Source organism: Rhineura floridana, chromosome 16, assembly GCF_030035675.1.
Source record: "Rhineura floridana isolate rRhiFlo1 chromosome 16, rRhiFlo1.hap2, whole genome shotgun sequence".
NCBI classification, from domain to species: Eukaryota; Metazoa; Chordata; class Lepidosauria; order Squamata; family Rhineuridae; genus Rhineura; species Rhineura floridana.
The window spans coordinates 20,601,872-20,625,401 of NC_084495.1; the positions used below are offsets into that span (position 1 = coordinate 20,601,872).

Consider the following 23,530-nt stretch of genomic DNA (forward strand, 5'->3'; position numbering starts at 1 on the left):
TAACTGCAACAGAAACAGCTTATTTATTTAACACATTTTTACCCGGCTCTTCAGTGCCCCCTCCCAAAAAAAGTTCTCAGAGTGGTTTACAAATCAGGAAGGAAAAATGGAAATGGACTGCCTTCTTTCCAGCCTTCTTTGAGGAAACCTATAACAGATAAATTATATAAAGTATTTTCATCCTGCCTGAACATATGAAGGTGCCTTATACCATTGGTCTGTCTAGCTTAATGTTGTCTAAGGCAGAAGTTTCCAAACCTTTCTCCACAGACCACTTGAAAATCGCTGTGGGGCTTGGTGGACCACTTTAATGATTTTTTTTTGGTCTGTTGTAGCAATTGTAATGTACTGTGCTAGATGCTTTATATTTGTAATTCAGAGGGGGTTTACCATTGCCTCCCTCTGAGGCTAGTCCTCCCCAGCTGGCTAGGGCCTGCTCAGCTTGCCACAGCTGCACAAGCCAGCCCCTTCCTTGTCTGCAACTGCCAGCTCCTTGGGACTGTGTAGCTTGCCCATGGCTGCACAGGTGGCTGGGCAAGTAACCCCTGAGCCACTCACTGTGGGGGTGATCTTTAGCTGGCCCTTGACGCCCAGGAGACACGAGCAGGGAATTGAACTCACAGACTCTGGACTCCCAGCCAGGCTCTCCTCCCCACTGTGCTATACCAGCTGTTAAATCAGGACAAGAAGAAGCCAAATGGATTTGGTCCCTCAGTAGAGCAGATGGAGCACCCCCTGCTTCCATCCTTTCCTTGTGCAGCCAGATGGAATGGCCACTGGTAGATGACAGCTGGGGGAGGGAGGAGCCCAGTGGAGGTGGTTTTTCAGCTGAAACAATGGAGTGGTTCTGCTTCTCATCTACCTTCTGCTGCAGCTTCTATGGGGCTACTAGTTTAACAGTCATACCCTCTCCCATACAGAGAACTATAATTCTATGAGAGGGGGCTAGGGACCTATAACTGGTATTTCTTTGCAATTTCCAGCCTTCTTTGAGGAAACCTATAACAGATAAATTATATAAAGTATTTTCATCCTGCCTGAACATATGAAGCTGCCTTATACCATTGGTCTGTCTAGCTTAATGTTGTCTAAGGCAGACGTTTCCAAACCTTTCTCCACAGACCACTTGAAAATCGCTGAGGGGCTTGGTGGACCACTTTAATGATTTTTTTTGGTCTGTTGTAGCAATTGTAATGTACTGTGCTAGATGCTTTATATTTGTAATTGTATTTGTCTTCTTTTATTTCTTAAAGTTGTATGTTATTGTATTATGATTTTAATTCTATGGAATTCAAATTGTAATACAGTAAAATACAATTTAAGAAATAAAAGAGGCAAGAAAAATACAATTTAAAATCAATATGGATATTTGATGGACCACCTGAATGAAGTTTACAGACCACAGTTTGGAAGCCCTGGTCTAAGGCCTCCCCCAGGAGATACAAGGTTTTGAACCTGGGACATTCTGCAATGCTCCCCTACTGAGCTAAGGCTCTTTCCTCTTGGGTTTCTGCCAGTCGCATAGGAAGTGACTTGTGATTTCCCCCCCTTTCATCCTACAGGAAAGAAGGTTACATTCCCAGCAACTATGTCACAGAAACAAGAGATTCTCTGGAGATGTACGAGTGAGTGTCCTTGAAACTGTGGGTCTGAGGGTAGAAGTTAAAAATATAAGAATATCTGTTCCTTTGTATTCATCAAGGTACATTCTGGGGTCAGGATTGGGGGTACAGATGAGGGAGGAATTTGATTGGTTTGCATTTTAATGAACCTTCCAAATTTGCACTCTCTGAACTAATTTGTGAACTGAATCACAGCTCTCCTTCCAAACGTGCACCTCTCCAAATTTTGCAATGCAGTTCATCAAAGAATGCATATAAAAATGTGTCAGTGCAAATAATGTACAAACATGCATTCCATTAGTAGAAATGGCTTGCAGAAATGCATATACTAAGCGAAACTGCGTGCACAAATGCATATATTAGAATAAATGAACATGGAGATGCATAAGAATTATGTTGCGTACTTTTTATTTTTTAATTTCAAATGTATGCGGACTTGGGGCAAACCAAACTTACGACTGGAAAAATGAGAAATGGAGAAACTGAAATGGACAGATTTGTCTCTTCCTGTGTGTGACTCTTCCTTGCAAATTCCTCCCCCCACCGGCCATGTTTAATCATCCTACTTGGGGAAAGAGGGGAAATGGCCTTGGAGAGGGAAAACTGATGGGTGCAGGAATGGTTAAGCATCCATCCCTCTGTCCTGCCAGAAGTTTCCCCTTACAAATGCTTCCTCTGACTCCAGATCTGCAGTCTGGGGTACACCCGTTTGCCAAGGTACCAAGTGGTTCTGTCCTGACTGGGTGGAGAAAATTTGGGCTTCATTTGAACGTTTCATCCCAAATGTAGGGTCTCCCAACACCAACACCTCTCAGCCCCTTTCATAGGCTTTCCTCCCTAAAAAGTATTACGTTGTGTTTCAGGTGGTATTTGAAAAACATAACCAGAAGGCAAGCAGAGGAACTGCTGAAGCAAGAGGTGAAAGTACAAAAATGCACACCTTCCTTCCTTCCTTCCTTCCCTTTCATTGTGAGCTAAATGATAAATTCAACAAATAATAACAAAAATACCGTACGGGTTTTTTTGGCTAGGAGTAGGGGAGCAATTGGTTTTATTTTTTGGATGGCTGGATCTTTGACCTTTCCTTCCCTCCCCCCAAAAACAGAATTTTGCAGGTGCAAGAACAATGCCCACAATTAGGTTTATTGAAGGACTTCTAGGCAAAGTCTGAGGAGGGGCTTCCACATGCTGGTAGAGTCAGAAGAGCATTACTGGAGTTGGCACTAGGGACTCCAGGCTTCTTCCTGCCTTACTCCAACAGGGTTTCTGGTATATTGGAAGTTCGCTCTTTGTCCCCCCCCCCAATTCCTCCCCCTCAACATGCAATGTATTAGTGATCTCGTCTGTTTATAAATTATAAATTTCAGGGCAAAGATGGTGGTTTCATCGTCCGAGATTCCATCAGCAAGACAGGAAAATATACTGTCTCTGTGTTCGCCAAGTCATCTGGGTAAGTGTGGCTTGCTGATGCAGAAATCAAAGTGACCCATGCACTACACTAGTCCTCAGCAGAAGACTCACCTGTACACCTGATACAGGGATTCATCAGCCCCAGATGGAGCATAGCTGCCCCTGTCCCAGTTCTGAAAGCGAACTGTGTTCTCTTCTGGTCTAGTCCTGCTACAGTACAGTTGGCCAACTCACAGGCTGCTTGAGGCCCTTGTCCTCTCTCTGTGTGGCCCCAGTGCCCACCTCCCGTACCTCCACAGCAACAGAGGAAGAGGTGAGAGAATGAACGGGTGATGGACAAATGGGGTGCATGCTTGTGTATGAGTGTGTGTGTGTAATAGATGATGACAGGAAGAAAAAGAGAAGGGGTGGCAGAGAAAGAGAGAGGAAAGAAGTGTCCCTGCCCACTTCTGGCTTTGGCCCTGCCCAGCTAGCACTGCTCTCTTGGAGGAATGTGGTCCTCCTCTCAGTGGAGGGTGGCCCATTAGGGTGAATGGGGCACTGCCCCACCAGCCTCAGTCTGCCCTCAGCCAACCCCCATCTGCCTGTCTTCTTTCATGTAAGCAGTTAGGAGATGGCTTTGCCTGTCATTGGCTCTGGCTCCACCTATTGCTGGTGTCCTTGCTTTCTGCCCCTCCAGTTTTAAAGACCACTAGCCGCCACTTCCTTTACTTCTGAAAAGGTTGCTCACCTCCGTGCTGCCCCCTTTGCTACAACCTCCTTATCCTATCTCATCCACCTCATTTTATTCTTCTCATTTGTTGTGTGGCGATGGCTGAAATCCATCAACGGCATTCTCTGGCTGGGATTAATGGTTTTACCACCTCACTTCCAGTTATCCCGTTACTCGGAGGGTGATGGTCCCTGAGAACACCTGAGTTAGCCTTCCTCTGGATTCTTCTCTGTTGATGCCTTACACCTTGTAGGTTCAGGTCCAGCATCAAATCTGGAGAGGTGTTCCTATTTTGCAGGAGTGATAGCTGGCCGAAGTGGTTGGCTTGATGCTCAGTCCTCATGCTGCCCCCTCCCTCCTTCCCACAGCAACCTCCCACTGGAATGCCTGTCTGCAACTTATGCAAATACCCCTCTGTACTCCTGTACCATCACATCCCCTTGCATCATCAGCAATGGTGCAGAGAAGCAGAATTGTGGGAGGAGCACAGGTCTAGTGGTGTTGTTTCCACAGCAGGAGTGATGTCATTTGCTGGAGTGCTACTTGCCAATGCTGTAAGCCTGGGGAGTTGAGGCACAGGCCTTCTACATGATCTCATCAGAGCTTGGAAAAGTTACTTTTTTTAAACTACAACTCCCATCAGCCCCAGCCAGCATGGCCACTGGATTGGGCTGATGGGAGTTGTAGTTCAAAAAAGTAACTTTTCCAAGCGCTGGATCTCACTGATAAGTAGGCTAGGCCTAGCCTCAGACAGTGACTGGCCAACATTACCCAGTGGACTTTGTGGAGCTGTCAGGGTTATGAACCCAGGTCGCACCAGCCAAAGTCCAACATGCTAACTGCTACATCTAACTGAAACTGGCTGCTTCTTCAAGTACCACATAACGCTTGTTCTGCACTTGCAAGGAATCATTCGTACTCTTGGTGTGTGTGCAAGAGGAATGAAAGAGCAGGCGCAACTAATCAAGCCCCTACTCTTTGGAACTCCCTGCCCATTGATATTAGGCGAAGGCTTTTGCTGTCTTGGTTTTGGCACCTTTTAAAAGCAGAAGTGCTGGTTTTATTTATATTTTGATAAATTTTATGTTTACTTGTTTTTAACATTTGATTTTATTGATTTTTAAGTGAATATTTTATATTGTCCTATGTAAATATTTTATATTGGTCTATGGGCTCCTACTGGGAGGAAGGGCGGGATATAAATCTAATAATAAATAAATAAAATAAAATGCATAGAGGTTTTTCTCAATTAAGCAGTATATAAATCTTGTTTAATAAGTACACCTCTCTTTGTGAGCTCACTATTCTATGAGTCTCAGCTGATCCTAAAAAAATGGATATGGATATTATACTATGTATTGCTGTTCTTTGGGGTAGGTATGTACTGTATATGTATGTGTGTATGTGGGACACTGGTTTCATCCTTATTAATGTAAACAGCTTTGCTCTGAAGTGCTGCAATGTGTATTCCTTTGAAGTTCTGTCTCAATGAGTTGATAACAATAGCCATTAACATCTTTTATCAGCGCTGTTGTAACCTGAGGCAAGAGGCAGAACTGACAGGCAATGATCTGCCTAATTAAAATTTAAATAGAAACCCAAGAGACCATTGGTAAGCCAACAGCATTAACAATTTCGTTAGCTATTACAAGAGGATCGGAAATGTAAAAAAAAATAGAGGGGAAATGTTGTGGATCGACACCACAAGCCAGTTGCGAAAACCAAAACATGGACCAAAGAACAAACCCCATCCCTACTGATCACCAACCCACGATTGATTTCACAGGGACCCACAGGGAATGATCCGCCATTATGTTGTGTGTTCCACCCCCCAGAACGAGTACTTCCTGGCGGAGAAGCACCTTTTCAGCACCATTCCAGAGCTTATCAACTACCATCAACATAACTCAGCAGGTGAGGAGTAAAAAGGTTGAGGGCCAAAGGCATTTGTTGGCTTTCATGATGGAGATGCAGAGATAGGAGGAGGGAGAGGGATCAACACCAACATCTTCACAAAGGCAAAAAAGACACACTAGCTCCTTGTTCTTCAGCCTTGAGTCCTCAGATGTTGTTGAACTACAACTCCCATCAACTCCAGCTAGCTTAGTCAATGGTCAAGGACAACTGGAGTTGCAATCCAACATCTGGGGACCCAAGGTTGAAGAACAGGGAGCGAGCTAAGTTGTGTGGTTGAGGCCACTCGTATAGGGATGTGCCAGAATTCTGCCCAATTCAGATTTGGTAATGAATTTTTCATTAATTTGCTTATTTTCTGTCATCGCAGATTGGATTTTTATGTAGCGATTTTCCTTGGCTATTTTCAAAAAGTTTTTTTTAAAATCCACCTCTAAAATATCAATAACGATAATTTTATCAATATTTCCTTTCATTTATTGATATTTCCTTTCAAAACAGCAATATTTCAATTATTATTATTTATTAAATTTATGTCCTGCCTTTCCTCCCAGAATATTTCAATATTTCTTTTAAAATATCAATATTAATATTTATTTATTATTTGATTTATATCCCGCCCTTCCTCCCAGTAGGAACCCAGGGAGGCATATCAATATTTTTTGCAAGGGGAAAAAACCTGGATTGGTAAAAGGAGTGGTAAGTGGGCAAAGAACAAACCCATATCAATACTGGCCTGTTACATCAATGGAATGCTTGTGAACCAGCACCAGCCAATGTATCCCATCTTTACACTCGTATACATTTGCAACGATGGTTCCTGTCTTGCACAAAATGGACCACTCAGCTGTAAATGGGAAACTGATCTCATGGGCCAGCAAAATCACAATGGCTGCTTGATGGGAGGCTTCTGTCTAATGTGAGGAACATCTTGAACCCCTACTCTGCAGGGATATAGACCAGGACTTTGTGCATGCAGCAATTCTGCAAGGATTAGGGATGGAGGAGAAATTTGATTCAGTTCGCTTTTAAAGGCGAAGCTACCTAATTCACACTTTCCAAAAGGATATGCGAACCGAAACACTGTCATCCTTCAAAATGCATGCTTCTCTGAATTTTGCAATATGGTTCTCCAGCCAAGTAATGTGTACAAAAATACTTATAGTGTGGAAAAGAATGAGTAGAAATGGATATGTTACTGAAAATAACATACAAAAATGCATTTTATTGGAGAAAATTGCTTTGGAAAAATGTGTATATTAGGCAAAATTCAATACCCGCATGGCTCCTGTGAGCAGCCAAACCACAATAAATTAAGTAAAATTAAGTAACTGCAAAGTGACCGATGCAGATTGAAAGAAATTATGCAACTTTGCTCAGTGTCCAAAGAATCATAGAACTGCACATTTGGAAGAGATCTTGGAGATCACTTAGTCAATCCCCTTACTCAGTGCAGGAACTGCAATGAAGGATGCAACTACAGCATCCCGGACAGCTGGCCACCCTGCCTCTGCTTAAATACCTCCAAATGAAGGAGAGTCCACCACCAAAGCCAATCTGTTCCACTGTTGAACAGCTCTTATCCTACCGACGTTTCTCCTCCTGACATTTAGCCCAAATCTGTTCCACTGCAGTTTTCACCCACTGGTTGGTCTCCTGTCCTCTGGAGTAACAGAGAACAAGACTGCTCCACCTTAAGAAATTTGAAGACAGCTATCATGTTTCCCTGTAATCTTCTGTTCTCCAAACAAAACATACATATCTCTTGCAACTATTCCTCATCAGACTTGGTTTCCAAACCCCTCTTCATTCCGGTCACCATCCTTTGGGACATGCTCCATTTTGTCAATATCCTTCTTAAAATATGGCACCCAGGACTGCACACAATATTCCTGATGAGGCCTGCCCAGCAGAATGACTACTTCTTACACTATGCTTCTGCGGCTAAGATTGTATTAGCATAATTTATACAGGTTGCACAATTTGCACTGGCCATCTCAGTGCTGAATGTTGCAGAGCATATGCAGTTCTGCATATATAGCATATTATTGATACAGTTTATATTCCTTTGCATCGATCTGGAAACATTATCATGAATGCAGTCCCCAAATATAATTGTTTCGATGCACCCTAGGGCTTATTTCCAGACTGAAGTACCCTGTGTCATCACAACAGAGAACTGCTCCTTCTACTGCAGGACTTGGATATGGTAAGGGTTGAATGTCCTTAATTTGGGATTTGTCTGTATATTGTACCTGCATGCTTGGTGGCTGCAGTGAAAGCTGGGCTTGGGACAGGACGGTGAACCAAATGGCTGTTCCTGCTGCTTTATCTCTATATCTGGGTTGGGGAACCTGTGGCCCTCCAAATGTTGTTGGGAATACAGTTCCCAGCATCCCTGACCATTGGCCATGCTAACTAGGGCTGGAGTCCAAAAGCATCTGGAGCGCTGTAAGTTCCCTGCCTGCAATGACTTGCTCCCACGCTGTCTTGTGTTGGTTCTAGGGGCATGGGAGATTGATCCAAAAGACCTGACATTCCTCAAGGAGCTGGGGACAGGGCAGTTTGGGGTGGTGAAGCATGGGAAATGGAGAGGACAGCACAACGTGGCGGTCAAGATGATCAAGGAAGGCTCCATGTCGGAGGATGCATTTATCGATGAAGCCAAAGTCATGATGTGAGTGGCAGCAACTTTTTACTTTTTCTCTCTCTCTCTGTCTTAGAGTCTTTCTCTTAGATGATTCTTTCTTCAGGAACAAGGATGGGGAGCCTCAAGATTGCTGGACTACAACTCTTAGGGATAATGGGAGTTAAGTCCAGCAATGCCTGGGGGGCTACAGGTCTCCTATTCCTGCTTTAGCTGTTGATGCCAGGGATTAAGGGCTACTCCAGATGACCTCCTTATTGAGCATTCTTCTTGATTTGCTTGCACAGAGTTTACACAGAGGTTAGATGATATCCAGTCTTTATTAAACATTTGTTCTGATTTGTTTGTGGGGGTCACATGGTTTTAAGACAAAAAGCATGCATTCCGATTTGCTTGTGCCATGGTGATATATCTTCCCATTAATAATTTGCTTGTGCCACACTTTTCAATGCCCCTTTCTTGACCACAGTAAAAGTCCCTTTCTTTTTTAATGCAGATTTGTTGTGCCAGGGTGATAGAGCACTTTAATCCATTTCAATGGCACAAATCTAAAATTCCAGTATGTGTTTGAATCCCTCCCACAAAATACTAGCAGTCTGGAGACACCTTTTGCATGCAACACATATGCTCTGCTGCTGAGCTATAGGAGGGAATCCAAAGGGCCATTTAGTCCAACCCCTCCTGCCAAATCTCTCACTCATTGGTGCTTCCACAGAGCCAACAATCACACCCAGAGTAATCACACCAGATGACTTAGGACCTTTCAAAACAGACACAAAGATACCCAGAGTCCTTTAAAAATAGCACAAGGATGGAGAACCTGTGGCCCTCTAGATGTTGTTGTACTCCAACTCCCATCAGCCCCAGTCAGCATGGCCAATGACTAAGGATGATGGGAGTTGTAGTCTATTAACATCTCAAAGTTCACAGATTCTCCATCCCTGAAATAGCAGGATGCCCTAACCCAGGTGATGGTTTTATTAGTATTTGTGCTCTTGTAGAGAGAGATAACAATGGAGAATGGGAAGGGCCATTGCTTAGTGACAGAGCATCTGCTTTGCATGCAGAAGGTCCCAGGTTCAATCATCAGCATCTCCAGGTAGGGTTGAGAGAGAGTCCTGTCTGAAATCTCGGAGAGCCACTGCCAGTCAGTGCAGACAATACTGAGGTAGGTGGACCGAAGGCCTGACTCGGTATATTGCAGATAATTATGATGATTTCTTCTCCCCCGGGGAAATGTGGTGAAATGGTCTTTCCCCTCCATCCCATTTCTCTGCCCACCATTAGGTTGAAGAATCTCAAGAGGCCACTGTGCACAAAGCTACTAGTCCAAAGTTGCTAAACTCATTTATCGTAATAGTAGAACTCTGGGCCATCCAGTGAAGCTGAATGTTGGAAAATTCAGGACAGACAGAAGGAAGGACCTCTTCACACAGTGTGGAGTTAAACTGTGGAATTGCTCTCAAAACCAGTAGTGATGGCCTCCAGCTTGGATGGCTTTCAAAGAGATTGCGACAAATTCATGGAGGATAAGGCTACTGATGGCTACCAGCCATGATAGCCATGCTCTGCCTCCACTGCTGGAGGCAGTAAGCCTCTGAATACCAGTTGCTGGGAATCGTAAGTGGGGAGAGCACTGTTGCTGTCAGATCTTGCTTGGTTGCAGGCTTCCTATATGCATGTAGTTGGTGTTGTGTAAATTTGTATAGATATTAGCAGAGATCGGCAATGGTCTGAAATGCGTTTGTGCCAGTGTGTGTGTTTACCTAAGTAGCAGGCTTTTACCCTGCATTGAGATCACTGAGACTTAAGACTTAGTAAAATATGAAAAACTACTTTATTTACAGAAATACGTAGTAGATAGAAAGGCATACCTAGTTCTAACTAACAAGCTAAGTTGGAGGCGCAACTCTCATGTTTGGAAGTTGCCCTCATGGCTCAGGAGAGAGAGAGCAGAGACAAAGGTGTCTCCTCTCTCTCGGACAGTCGAAAAAGAGAAGAGGCGAAAGGGCGGAAGGAGAAGGGGCAGATAAGCTTCCCTAGGCATATCAGTCTAAAGACAGAAGGAAGTCAGTCAGAGCATCACAGGTAAAGGTAGGCAAGCCTAGCCAGCTGGAGGACCCTAACTCTCTCTCCCTTCTGGAACATAAACAAAAGAACAAAACAGGAGTTGCTCTTGCCCCACTTCCAACAATTGGCCACTGTCAGAACAAGATCCTGAACTTGATGAGCATTTGGCCTGACCCAGCAGGCTCTACTTAGGTTCTTATGATGTTTCTTGCTCCACTCTTTAGGAACCTCTCCCACGAGAAGCTAGTACAGCTGTTTGGGGTCTGCACCAAGGAGAGGCCAATCTTGATCGTTACGGAGTATCTGCCCAAAGGCTGTCTCTTGACCTATCTAAGGGACACTCGGCGTTCCTTACAGGCCAGTGAACTTCTAGAGATGTGTAAGGATGTTTGCGAGGCCATGGAGTATCTGGAATCCAAGCAGTTCCTGCACAGAGACCTGGTAGGTGATGCCTTTTCACTGCTCTATGTGTGCCTCTGCCAGGTTAAGTGAGATGGGTGGCTTCTAGGGAGAGGGCCTCCTTGTTAGTGGCACCTCTGCTTTTTAATAACTTCCACAGAAAGGATTACCTATCACCTTGTTTGAAGTGTTTTATAAACCTGAATAAGTAGGTGGAGACCTGCCTTTTAAGTCATGCCTTTTAAACAGTATCTGTTTTTGCAAAATCTGGCCTTTCAGTGGTGTGAGCTGTGTCTTATTTCATAATCTTTGCTGCTATTTGGAACACAGGAATATAGAAAGTTGCCTTATGCCGAGTCAGACCACTAGTCAGTGTAGTTCAGTATTATCCACACCATAGCTTGGAAAAGTTACTTTTTTAAAACTACAACTCCCATCAGCCCCAGCCAGCTTGGCCACTGGATTGGGCTGATGGGAGTTGTAGTTCAAAAAAGTAACTTTCCAGGCTCTGATCCACACTGACTGGCAGCAGCTCTCCATAGTTTCAGATGGGGGACATTCCCAGTCCTACCTGGAGATGCCAAGGATTGAACCTGGGACCTTCTACATGCAAAGCATCTGCTCTACCACTGAGCTACAGTTATTGGTTTTATGCTTCTTCTCTGCTAGAAAGGAGGTTTTCAGGCTGCATTTTGTTTTGTTCTTGCATTTTAATGACTCTATGTTGTAATATTTTGTTACTGTTGTTTTTTATTCCTGCTCTGGGAACCGCCCAGCTAATGTGTGTTACTTGGCAGCCTATACAAATCTAGTAAATAAAGAAAATTTTGCCCATGGCCTACTCCTCACTGATGCAGGCCAACCACTGTCTGGACTAGCTGAAAGCAGGGACTCGCATGATCAAATGTCTCTGCAGTGCATACAGAAACATTTCCTGCATTTTTGACTTGTTCCCAAGTAGGGATGGGAAAGACATTCACTTCACTTCACAGTTAAAGGTGAACCTACCTACTTTGTGTGTGCGCACGCACACATATGGAAAAGGAACAGTGGCTCTGCCTTTTTAGGCTGTGGTGTTCTCTTCCCCGAGACCTCTTTCTCTTCTCTCTCTGCCACAGGCTGCTCGCAACTGTTTGGTCAGTGGACAAGGTGTTGTCAAAGTCTCTGATTTTGGTCTCTCCAGGTCAGTGTGTATGCATAAGTGTGTAGAGGGAGCTGGGTTGCTCAGTTTTTATCTTTCTCATTTTAATATGGCTTTTTTGTATTCCTTTTGCTCTCTTTCTCATTATGACTGCCATTCTACTGCCCTTTGTCATCTAGTTTCTTTGCATCCTTCTCCATCAGTTCACCCACTGTAGCCACTATTTTGGGTTACCTCTTTTTACCTACATCTTTAGGCCTTTTGCCTGATTAAACAACACTTAGTTGTTGCTTGTTGTTATTACCTTCTCATAAATTGTCTAACATTTTCTAAGCATAGCACAGATATTAACAATTAGAAAGTTCCTGCCTGCAGCTCACAGTCTAACAGACATACAAAAGGAAAAAGGAATGTGGAGGGATGAGGAAAGCTAGCATTGAAGCTACTGCTCCTTCTCTAGCCAATGGATGCAGGTAGTCTGGCCTCCCCCTTACCATGATGTTCTTCCTGGGAAGCAGGGGGTGCATATCTAGCTCATATGAGTTTTAGTTGTTTGTCTGATTCATTAAGTGTATGAACTGGCGTGTGAAAAAAAATGCAGCAGCTGGTTCTAATGGTTTTGATGAGCAGCACAAATTTAGCTTTTCAAGAAAGCATTTGCTGAGATGGGCAATGCAATCCTATACAGAAGCTGCATTTGAGTTCAGTGAGGCTTACTCCTAGGAAAGTGTTATAGCAGGGGTGGGGACCCTTTTTCAGCTTGAGGACTGCATTCCCTACTGGCGAATCTTCCAGGGATTCCCTAACTGCAAAAGTCCACGTTTTTTTAAAAAAAGTGGATATGTTGCACTGGAATGACAAGAGCACTTTAATCCAATTTAATTGTGCAAACCTAACTTTCTAGCATGTGACTGAATCCCTCCTACATAATACTGACAGCCTGGAGGCAGCTTTTGCGGTTAAGAGAGTGATGGGAAAATGCTCTAAAGGGAAAACTATTCATTGACATATAACCTCTGCACAAATGAATCAGGATGAATGGTCATTATTGTATAACCTCCCCCAAAACAAATCAGAACAAATGCTCAATAGAGAGCGAACATTGTATAACCTCTGTGCATGCAAATTGGGGTGAATGCTCAGAAAATAGATCATTGCTCAGTAAAAAGGTCATCTGGAGGAAGCCCTTAGTCGTTCAGGTACCACAAGATCCTGTAAGTCAATATAAATTAGCACAAGTAAAATCTGTCTATGCAGGTATGTCTTGGATGATGACTACATTAGTTCCATGGGATCCAAATTTCCAGTCCGGTGGTCCCCTCCAGAGGTTCTTCTGTACAGCAAGTTCAGCAGCAAATCAGACATTTGGGCGTTTGGTGAGCTGAAAGCATGTGATACTGATGTGGTGGAACCCAAAATAGTCATGGCTTCCTGTGAAGAATCCTGGCAACTGTCATTTATTAAGGGTCCAGAGAGTTGTTAGGAGACCCCTGTTTCCCTCACAGGAATTCCCAGAGATTCCCTGGGAAGGGGGATTGATCATTAAACCAGTCTGAGAATTGTAGCTCTGTGAGGGAAATAAGAGTCTCCTAATAACTCTCAGTGGGAGTCACTGTGGTGTAGTGGTTGGAATGTTGGACTACAACCTGGGAAACCAGGGTTCGAATCCCCACACAGCCATGAAGCTCACTGGGTGACCTTGGGCCAGTCACTGCCTCTCAGCCTCAGAGGAAGGCAATGGTAAAACCACCTCTGAATACCGCTTACCATGAAAACCCTATTCATAGGGTTGCCATAAGTCAGGATCGACTTGAAGGCAGTCCATTTCCATTTTCAATAACTCTCAGCACCCTTAACAAACTAAGTTCCTAGGATTCTTCGGGGGAAGCCAGGACTGTTTAAAGTGGTATTATACTGCTTTAAATGTATTGTGTGGATGGGGTTTGTACTAAGGAGTACACAGAACTCTGTGCTGCTGATATGATTAACAGGCCCCAGAACAGATGTGAGGGGTAGGCCTTTAAGAACCCTGCCTATAAATACAAAGTAGGTAGCCAGAAATGTCAGGAGCTTAAACAAAGGGACTTTTAAAAAAGCTAAAGGACTGTTTCCTCCCCACGTCCCAAACAGACAAGGGACAATGGGAGAAGAACGTCCATATTATAGCTTCTAGAACAGGGGGTGGGGAACCTTTGGCCCTCTATATGTTGCTGGACTCCAGCTCCCATCATCCGGGCCTCAACCAGTGCTGCCAGCAGTCATGGATGATGGGAGTTGTAGTCCAACACCATCTGGAGGGCCACAGGTTCCCCAGCCTTGTCCAGAGGAACGATGCTTGGGTACTGACAACAGCAAAATTGGTTTATCTTGTCCACTTAGCATGTCACAAATTTCAGTAGAACCATGCTGAGGTTTATAGTGGAAAGGATTTGTAGTGGTGTGGGTATTGTGTGATTTCAAAGGAACTTTTATTCTTTAGTGACACATAAATACCTGTTCATCTTCGCATGGCAGACCTATGGCTCTGCAGTGCTGTGTGGTCATTGCACTGTCACCAAAGCTGGCCAGTGTCCTAGCGATCCTGGGCACTCTCAGCAGCATGGCCAACAGCACAAGAATTAGAAACAAAAGCTAACATAGCAACATGGACAACCACTCCGACAATGTGCCTTGAAACTTTGCTGCTACCTGAAATATTGAACAATGATAATGCCCCCCTGCATCAGCAATGTAGGGAAAGCACCAATCAGAGTGAGGCATCAGTGAGAATTCCAAGACGGCATCAACCTGCCCGGCAACACTCCCTCCATACACTACGTACAAGCATACTCTCAGGAAGAATTCACAAAGCCTCCCCCTGAGCTGGTGCCAGAGGCTGGCATAGTAGGGCACCAGCCAAGGTCCATAGCCAAGCAAAGGGCCCACTGCTGAATCCCTGGCCTTGCTCCTGCTATTTACTGTTGCTTCCTATTCACCTGCTCTATCCAAGTGGCACATGAAAACAGAAACAAGAGCGAGGAGGAGGAGCAACAGCACCACTTGCCCAAGCTTCTCCTTCTGGCATTGGTGAGGATTGAGCTCAGAGGGAGAGGGAATGTGAATGGGCAGTGGTGACAGTGGCAAGGAGGTGGGCCTACTTGAAGCCAGCATTGCCTCTCTTGTTAGAGTCTCCCACGGCCCAGTTGTCAGGAAGATGCATGTAGAACACAGAGGCATCCCAAATGAAGGGGGTTGAGTTCTACTGTGGTGCCAATGATTCTAAGTTCAATGATGGTGCTTTCCTGACTGACAGGTGTCCTGATGTGGGAGATTTACACTTTGGGAAAGATGCCCTACGAGAGATTTAGCAACAGCGAGACTACCGAATATGTGACTAAAGGGCTGCGTCTTTATCGTCCCCAGATGGCCTCTGAGAGAGTCTATACCATCATGTACAGCTGCTGGCATGAGGTAAAGCTTTCCTTGCGCTGCCCCAAATGCCTGCTTTCGTTTTTATGAACAAGATTTATATGTCACCCAATAACAAAGTCCTCTGGGTGGTTTACAATCACAATGAAACACGACTATAAACAATAACATCTAAAGCAATGAATAACAAGCATTTTATTTATTTATTATATTTATATCCACCTTTCCTGGAAGGAGCTCAATGTGATGTGCAAGGTAGGTTAGGCTGCGAGAGAGTGACTGGCCCAAGATCACCAAGTGAGCTCCATGGTTGAGTGGGGATTTGAACCCTGGTCTCCCAGGTCCTAGTCCGACACCCCAATAAACATCACTTTTCCCTCCAGTCTCTCCAACACCTCCCAGCTCTATCTTTAGGCACTTTTCTTTATGCCATGTATGGGGAATCTTTGGCCCTCCAGATGTTGTTAAACTACAACTCTCACCATCCCTAGCCATTGGCCGTGCTTGCTGGGGCTGATGGGAGTTGTAGTTCAGCAGCATCTGGAGGGCCAAATACATGCTTAATGCCAACCTGAGTACAAGCAGAGGTCTTTCTAAACCCTGCTGCCTCATTCTTTAATTCCCCTCCCAGGCATTGAATCTGGGAGGGTCCTTATTCAAGTGCTACCACTGAGCTTCAGACTGAAAATGGCACTCACAGTATTGACGCAGGGATATGCACTTGTTTTATTCCAGTCTAGTCTATAATAATCCCATCCAATATTTCCTATTTGTCTTATTTTGGTGAGAATATAAGAAGGCCTATCTAGTTAAGCATCTTATTTTCCACAGCAATCAATCAGATGCCTCTTAGGAAGCCCACAAGCAGGACATGAGCGCAATAGCACTGTCATGCTCAAAGTCCTCAGCATATAGCATGCTGCCTCTGATCTTGGAATTAGAATACAGCATGATTATTATTAGCCTCTGGTAGCCTTAGCCTCCATAAATTTGCCTAATCCCCATTGAAAGCCATCCAATTTGTGGCCCTTGCAAAATCTTGTGGAATTCCATAGTCAACTCTTTTCTTTGTGAGGAAGGTTGAATCTCCCAACATTCTGGTTCATTGGATGATGGTTCCAGTATTGTGAAAGAGGGAGAAAAAGGTTTCCTTATCCACTTTCTCCACCCTAGCTATAAGAGATAAGAGAGGCTTTGGATACTTAACATAAGGGTTCTCTTTATAGGGAGGTGGGCAGGGTGGCAACAGAGCAGGCATTTTCAGTGGTGGTTCCACAACTGTGGAATGCTCTCCCCAGGGAAACACAGCTAGCACTAACATTGCCAGCTTTTAACTACCAGGTTAAGACTTTCCTGTTTGCCTAGCCTTTTGTTTTGTTTTAACTTAGATAGTACTTTGGTATGATTTATGGCCTGATGTTTTGCTCATCTTTTAGCGGGGTGGGATAGGATTCATCCTTTTTACTCTTGCTGTTGGATGAACACTTCTAGAAATTATTGTTTTATTGTATTTTTATTCTGTATATTTGATTTTAAGTGACTGACAAATTGTTTAGTATATATTCTGTAAATCACTTTCAGACTTTTTTTATAAAAAGCAATGAATAAATGCAATCAATCAATCAATCATCTCTCTTAAAGAAACTCATCAGTGTAAGCTTTTTCCTTTCTTCTGTTCTTTTGCTTCAGAAAGCAGAGGAGCGTCCCACCTTCCAAGTCCTTCTGAGCCACATTTTGGATTTAGCAAATGAAGACCCCTGAACTGCCACCCAGCACCCAATTGCTCTTTTGCTACTGCTTGTTTTTGCTATTTTTGTATATTTGCTCATGAACTTCTGCATGGATTAATCTACAAGGGAGTCCATCGTGGCAGAAGTAATTGGACCTATCAGACAACACCAGATTCTCTTTTTTCCCCTGCGTCCATATAATAACTGGCTTGTATCTGAAGTCACTGAAGTACTCAAGAACTAACATATGACAGAATATGCTGGTTGGATATTATTTCCCTCCTCAGCAGAGCAAATCCCTTTATCAGAATGCATGGTTCTTTCCTTGTAACTTGAAATAGCATGATGGGATTTAAATAATTTTTCAAAGATGATGCAACCATTTGGAAACCTGTTGTGCTACAATGAAGTAACAATTACAAGATATGAAAATGAAGGATATCTCATTAAAAAAAGGAAACATACCTGATTGTTTTTTCATCTTTCCTGGGTACTTCCCTGCACAGCACATTGCTGTCCTGATTTTCACACACTCCCCATCACATCTGCTTTGCCCTGCCTGAAGTATAAATTTATTTATTTATTTACTTTTAAAAGACTGAATTTATACAATTACACTCATGGGCTCACACATTAGGAGAAGGGCCATAGCTCAGTGGTAGAGCATCTGCCTTGCTTGCAGAAGGTCCAAGGTTTAATCTTCAGCTGCTCCAAATAGGACGGGGAGAAATTCTCTGCCTGAAACCTTGGAGAGCTGGCGTTGCTAGACAATACTCAGTGTAGATAATCTGACTAATGGGACTGACTCATTATAAGGCAGCTTTTTAATTTTTCTGTCCCCCAATAAGTTAGATTCTGTATGCTGGGAATTATTCCATGGTGGTCCTGCCGTCGGAAAAGGAAGGGGGAAGGAAGGTAACATGAGCTTGTGAATATAGGCTCTAGGATAACAAAGGAACTCGTTTTTATCTTCTGCTTCAAACACTGGTAAATTTGGAGAACTTAAAGTAATGCAGAAATTGAGGCAGAGCAATGCATACAACTTCTAGCAAGATTAGTCACAGCAAAATCCGTTCCATTTTAAAAGGTGCTAATTTTTCTGTGAGAAAACCCAGGAGCGAAGCGCTACACATGAAGGAAAAGCAGAGAGCCCTAAACTATGTTGTATGTGGACTGAGCTTCTTCCTCACGGGAGAGAGATTATGCCCATAATATGTGTGTTGGGAGGGGGGAGTGAGAGGCTGAGAGGTTTGGGACAATCCTGAAATTTAGGCTGCATACGCACTAAGTGTGTGTTATGTGCCTTCAAGTCGATTACGATTTATGGCAACCCTATAAATCAGCGGCCTCCAATAGTTTATTAGGAAAAAGGAAGATTAGGAATGAAGGCTCGGAGGCAGTTACTTAAAACAGCTACGTAATATAGTTTACTACTGTTAACCCCACATTGCAGATTATGAGTTTTGTTATTCATGCTGACACCTTATAATGTAGTCTAGGGCAGCCTTTCCCAACCTTAGGGTCCCCAGATGTTGCCGTACTGGTTTCTGTAGTTCCTGACTGGTGGCCATGCTGGCTGGGGCTGATGGGAGTTGTACTCCAGCAATATCTGGGAACTCAAAGGTTGGGAAAGGCTGATCTAGTTTTATCCCAAATTACATGGAGAGCTAAGGTTGACAGAGTGGCTTACAACATCCCCGTAATGTAGTCCACTACTAATATTCCCACACGGTCTGCAGGAGAGCATGTGTTGAGGGTCAGAGAGAGCAGCTTATGGGAACCCTACAAGGTCACATGTCTACTTTGCAAGGAAAATGCTGAGGGGCAGAGAGAGCTATGTGACAATTCTGTTCCAACCAGCAGCGCGCAGACATCTGGGGTTCTGACCGCTCTATCAAAAAAGATCCCAAATAATACTGGGAGGCAGTGGTGGGAAAGTTGTGGCCCTCCTGATGTTGTTGGACTCCAACTCCCATCAGCCCCCAGCCAGCATAGCCAATGGTCAGGGATGATGGGAGTTGTTGTCCAACCGCATCTGGAGGGCCACAGATTTCCACATCCCTGCACTATATACATTTTCCCGGGAGTAAGTCCCATTCAACTCAGTGAAGCTTACTTCCGTGTATGGAACTGAGCTGTAAAACCAGCTGCCTGATGACTACTCTAGCCTCTCTCCGCCGGCTCTCTCTATGGCTGGCGCGCCCACACAAACTTACAACTCCGCCGGAAAAAGGAAGTCCTTTCAGTTTTGCACATGCGCAGTTATGCGCCAGGCAAGGCTTTGCGCGCTTGCGCGGAGGGCTGGCCTGGGGTGGCACGTGAAGGTCGCCCGCTAGCCAGACTGCTTCATTCACTCGCTCGCTCAAGTCAGGCCCGGCATGGACTCTTCGTCCGCCGCGGGGGACTTGGGAGCGGCCGTCAACGACCCGCAGCTGCAGCACTTCATTGAGGTGGAGACACAGAAGCAGCGCTTCCAGCAGCTCGTGCACCAGATGACGGAGCTCTGCTGGGTAGGGCGGAGCGGGACGGGGACCGATAGCCTTAGAGGATAAAGGCCGCCTTCATGCGGCTTGTAATTAACTTGTGAACTTGTGGAACTTCCCGCTGCAAGTTATGGTGCTAGCCCTGGCTTAAAGGATCAGGCAAAATCTTTAAAAGAGGTTTTAAAAGGGAACCAGAGAAAGGGATAGAGGAGGAGGACCAACGGTTCAGGGGGCGAAAGTCTTCTTTAAGCTATGTGTAATTCATTTGTGGAACTCTCTGCCACAAGATGCGGTGATGCCCCCTGAAAAGTGGCGTTAAAAGCTGGTCTGGCAAGATCATGGAGGAGAAGGAGGAGGAAAACTGATGGCCCTGGCGTGAAGTTTCATTTTGTGCTATGGATGATCAATTCAAATGAATTAACATGTTGCTGCAAGATGGTGGTGATGGGCTGTAGCTTTAACAGGTCAGGCAAAGGGCTGATGGCCCTAGGCAGGGTTAAATTCTTTGTGCTACATGTACTTACATTTGTGGGGTTTACTGCTGCAAAATTGAGGGGATCAGGCAAAATCATGGAGATCTGATGGCCCTGAGAGACAGCTTGGTGGAACTCTCTTCTGCAAGATGATGGCCTCTGCCTTAGGTGGCTTTAAAAGACAATCGGGCAAAGTCCTGTAGCAGAAGGAGAGGTCTATCAATGTCTTTTAGCGGTGGTGGTTAAATAGAACCTCCAGGTTCAGAGGTAGTGTGCTTCTGAATGCCATACACTGTTGGAAACAACCAGTGGAAGAGGACTCTTGCCTGCATGCTCTGCGCTGTAGGGAACAGGGTGCTGGACTTGATGGATTATCAGTCTGATCCAGGCAGGGTGCTTTTTATGTTTGTATTGGTGGCCTGTAGTGTGCAGGTGCAAGCTCACTACCTAGAGTTGCTGCCTACTCTCGCCACTGCCACCATGGCAGAGCTCCAATTCCTTTAACAGCTGAAGTGTAATAAGTGGTGTTGGCATAGAGATGTACTCATGAAGAAGTGTACACCCACTGCAACCTGCCAGTGATGCTGCTGATTATGGGTCTAAGCAAAGCTTGTATTGTACCACTGGGTTGTGACACCTCATTTGTGTATTTGGCTTCCCTCTTTGTTGGGTACTGAGAGAATTACCATTGCACAAGTGCAGATGTTGTAGCATATGCTAAGAATAATCATAGGGAAGGTTATTTTTGGTTTGAAACTTGGGAGCACTGATTTTGGCCACTGCCTTGACTACTGTCTGTTAAAGGTCTTCTGGCTCCAGCGATAAGGGGGATTCAGACAAGCCCCCCCCATGTGTTGAAAGAACACATGGGGGTGTTTGCAGGGCTTTATGGGCTAGCCCCACCCTTGCTGTCTGTGTGTTCAGCAATGTAAAGGGACTCTACACATGTGGAGCTCCTTCACGTGAGAGAAGATCCTGTTTGGGTCATATTTCTCTTCTCCATGTGGAGGCGCTCCACACACCTACAGCAGCATGTGCATAGAGCAGCCTCACACGACAGCCAAATGTTCAGATGTTGTGGCTGTTGTGCGTGGCAGCAGTGGACATAGCTACCCAGGCATGTCAAGAGATGGAACCTGGAACCTACTGTGTGAAAGCATGTGCTCTACCGCTGAGCTGTGGCTCCTAATAGTGTTGCCTATACCAGGATAGAGGCAAGTTATGAATCAGGAAAACTGCAGGTGATGTTGCAGTTTTTTATATAGTATTCTTATCACAGGGACAGCCGTGGCGGTAGTGATGACCAGGGCTGTGGTGTCGGTATGCCAAACCTTCGACTCCGACTCCTCTATTTTTCTACTGTCTGACTCCGACTCCACCCAAAATTGCTTCCAACTCCACAGCCCTGGAAAGGGCTGTAAATGTCTTTTTAAATTGGAAGCTCTCGTAGGAGCATTTTTATCGCTGCCTGAATATGCGCTGATCTTGGCATCACAGCCAGCGGCATCACTAGCAGGAGTGCGGGGGGGGGTGCGGACCTCCGGCGCGCACCCTCCCAGGTGCATGGATGGGGGTGGCTGTTTTTGCGTATGCGCGCATGCCCTCACCACGCGCTCCAGGCTGGCGGTGGAAGGCCCGTCCCGGCTTCACCGCCAGTGAGCGGGTGCCTGCTTTCAGTCTCGCCTGCCTGCCTCCGAGGAGGAGTTGGCTGCGCCGACCTGGAGCGCTTCTCGGCTCTTTTGCCGGGCAACAGCGCAGGGCGGGGCGGCTCTGGGTGTCACCCGGGTGCAGTCCACACCCTCCGCAACCTGGTAGTGACGCCCCTGATCACAGCATTTGTCTTCATCTGGGTCCTGTGTCATACACTGACACACAAAATGTTTTCCATCTTGAGTTATGGTGAAATGCTCAAATACAGCTGACTTCATGGGAAGCTTCTTTGACATTGTGAATTTATATTTTAAAAAATGTGTCAATCCAAATTTATTTTGAAGTCGGAGTCGGTACATTTCTACCGACTCCGACTGCACCCAAAATTGCTTACGACTCCGACTCCACAGCCCTGGTGATGACACTGGAGAAGGCAATGAGGATGGTGAGACAACCTGGGTGTTTGTGTTCTGATGCTGCTGTTCTGTTTGGAGAAACTGAACAAGGAAGCCAGGCATGTTGCGGTTGTGTAGTGTGCTACAGAAAAGGGTGGTAAGGGGAGCAAGGATGGGAGACCTGTGCATTTTTGAACTAGTTCTGCACTTCAAGGTTCTGAGCTGCTGCTTGCCTCTTGGGTGCCCGTAAGCCCTAGAAAAGAAGGGAAGGGTCGTAGCTCAATGGTAGAACATCTGCCTGCAAAATGCTCTGATCCCCAGCATCTCCAGGGATGGCTGGAAATGTCCCCTGCCTGAAATCCTGGAGAGCCACTGCCCGTCAGTGCAGGCAGTACTGAGCTAGATGGACCCAATGGTCTGATTCGGTATAAGGGTTTTTCCTACATTCCTCAATAATTCTTTCTCCTCTATGTCTTGAATAGGAGAAATGCATGGACAAACCTGGCCCCAAGCTGGACAGCCGAGCGGAGACCTGCTTTGTGAACTGTGTGGAACGTTTCATTGATACCAGTCAGTTCATTCTCAACCGGTTGGAGCAGACGCAGAAATCCAAGTTGCCCTTCTCTGAAAGCTTGTCTGACTGATTTGGCCCTTGCAATGTCTCCGTTTCCTTTGTTAAAGGGAAAGCAACCTACTGAATGGGAGAAGAGGAGAAAGAGGTGGGCGGGGGAAGGAGAACAGAGGAAAGGATCAAAAGTGGTATTAAGCTGTGAGGGAGGTTGGCCTCCACATTTGTGACAGACTTCAGGACTTCCTGGCCAACTTGTCAGTTCTGGTTTTCAATTCCCATCTTGTGAGCTTTAACAGTCAAGCAAGTGAGGCCGTGCCACATCGCTTACTTGCTGACTAGCATGGGCTTGTGCTGCCCAAGGTGGTTTATTTCTATAACAGGAACTTCACACCAGAACTGTAGTATGAACATCTTGCTTTCCCAACAGTCTGGCCAGGGAAGTGCACCTATCAGTACTCAAGAACTTCTTCCTTCTTGCTGAGATACAGGGGCTTGGAGGCTTCAGATTTTAATGTGGATCCTGGGAAAGGCAGGGGTGCAAATGTGCCTTTAAAAATGGTACTGCGCTTTAGCACGACTCTTTTAGGTTATATAAATTGCTCGCCTGCCACTTGAACATGCAACTGAGTTTGACCTTTTGTAAACCGCATCTAGCGTTTCAGTTGGACAGAGAAAAACAGACTTAACTTGCAGAAGTGTGCCAGTAAGGTGCTTATTCAAACCCTTGTTAGCATAACTAGGAAGAAAATACTCCACCGGAAAAGGGGAGGGAATGTCACTCATGTGGTCATGTAAATGTTTCACTTAATCCAAGCACAAAAGTCCAATTTTTACTTTCTCCATTAATTCCTTTCCTCCAGATCAGCAGAATAAACATTAATTAGATCCATTTTAAACTGCTTGTT

General features: G+C 45.1%; 2 protein-coding genes and 1 long non-coding RNA gene across 4 annotated transcripts in view; 2 read left to right on the forward strand and 1 right to left on the reverse strand.

The window, feature by feature from the left end:
* BTK (Bruton tyrosine kinase) overlaps positions 1-17,548 on the forward strand; it is a 31,269-nt gene extending 13,721 nt beyond the window's left edge. The window contains exons 9-19 of one of the 2 annotated variants that reach the window (XM_061598784.1): positions 1,563-1,625; positions 2,486-2,540; positions 2,990-3,072; positions 5,531-5,658; positions 7,793-7,867; positions 8,164-8,335; positions 10,600-10,816; positions 11,893-11,957; positions 13,173-13,291; positions 15,208-15,365; positions 17,013-17,548. In XM_061598784.1, the coding sequence (XP_061454768.1) occupies positions 1,563-1,625; positions 2,486-2,540; positions 2,990-3,072; positions 5,531-5,658; positions 7,793-7,867; positions 8,164-8,335; positions 10,600-10,816; positions 11,893-11,957; positions 13,173-13,291; positions 15,208-15,365; positions 17,013-17,084 (1,207 nt within the window). In that variant the 3' untranslated portion in view covers positions 17,085-17,548. The remainder of the gene's footprint in view (positions 1-1,562; positions 1,626-2,485; positions 2,541-2,989; positions 3,073-5,530; positions 5,659-7,792; positions 7,868-8,163; positions 8,336-10,599; positions 10,817-11,892; positions 11,958-13,172; positions 13,292-15,207; positions 15,366-17,012) is intronic. The other variant, XM_061598785.1, reaches the window with a different exon arrangement.
* On the reverse strand, positions 48-19,297 carry LOC133371404 (uncharacterized). The gene is made up of 3 exons (XR_009759316.1): positions 19,170-19,297; positions 17,519-17,612; positions 48-148 (listed from the first exon to the last, which is right to left on the reverse strand). It is a non-coding gene; the product is annotated as an uncharacterized LOC133371404 (long non-coding RNA).
* Positions 19,288-23,521, forward strand: TIMM8A (translocase of inner mitochondrial membrane 8A). Its single transcript, XM_061598795.1, has 2 exons — positions 19,288-19,563; positions 22,537-23,521. Exons 1-2 carry the CDS (start codon positions 19,432-19,434, stop codon positions 22,696-22,698), a joined length of 294 nt encoding a protein of 97 aa, XP_061454779.1. The 5' UTR covers positions 19,288-19,431; the 3' UTR covers positions 22,699-23,521.
* Positions 23,522-23,530: the final 9 nt, after the last annotated feature.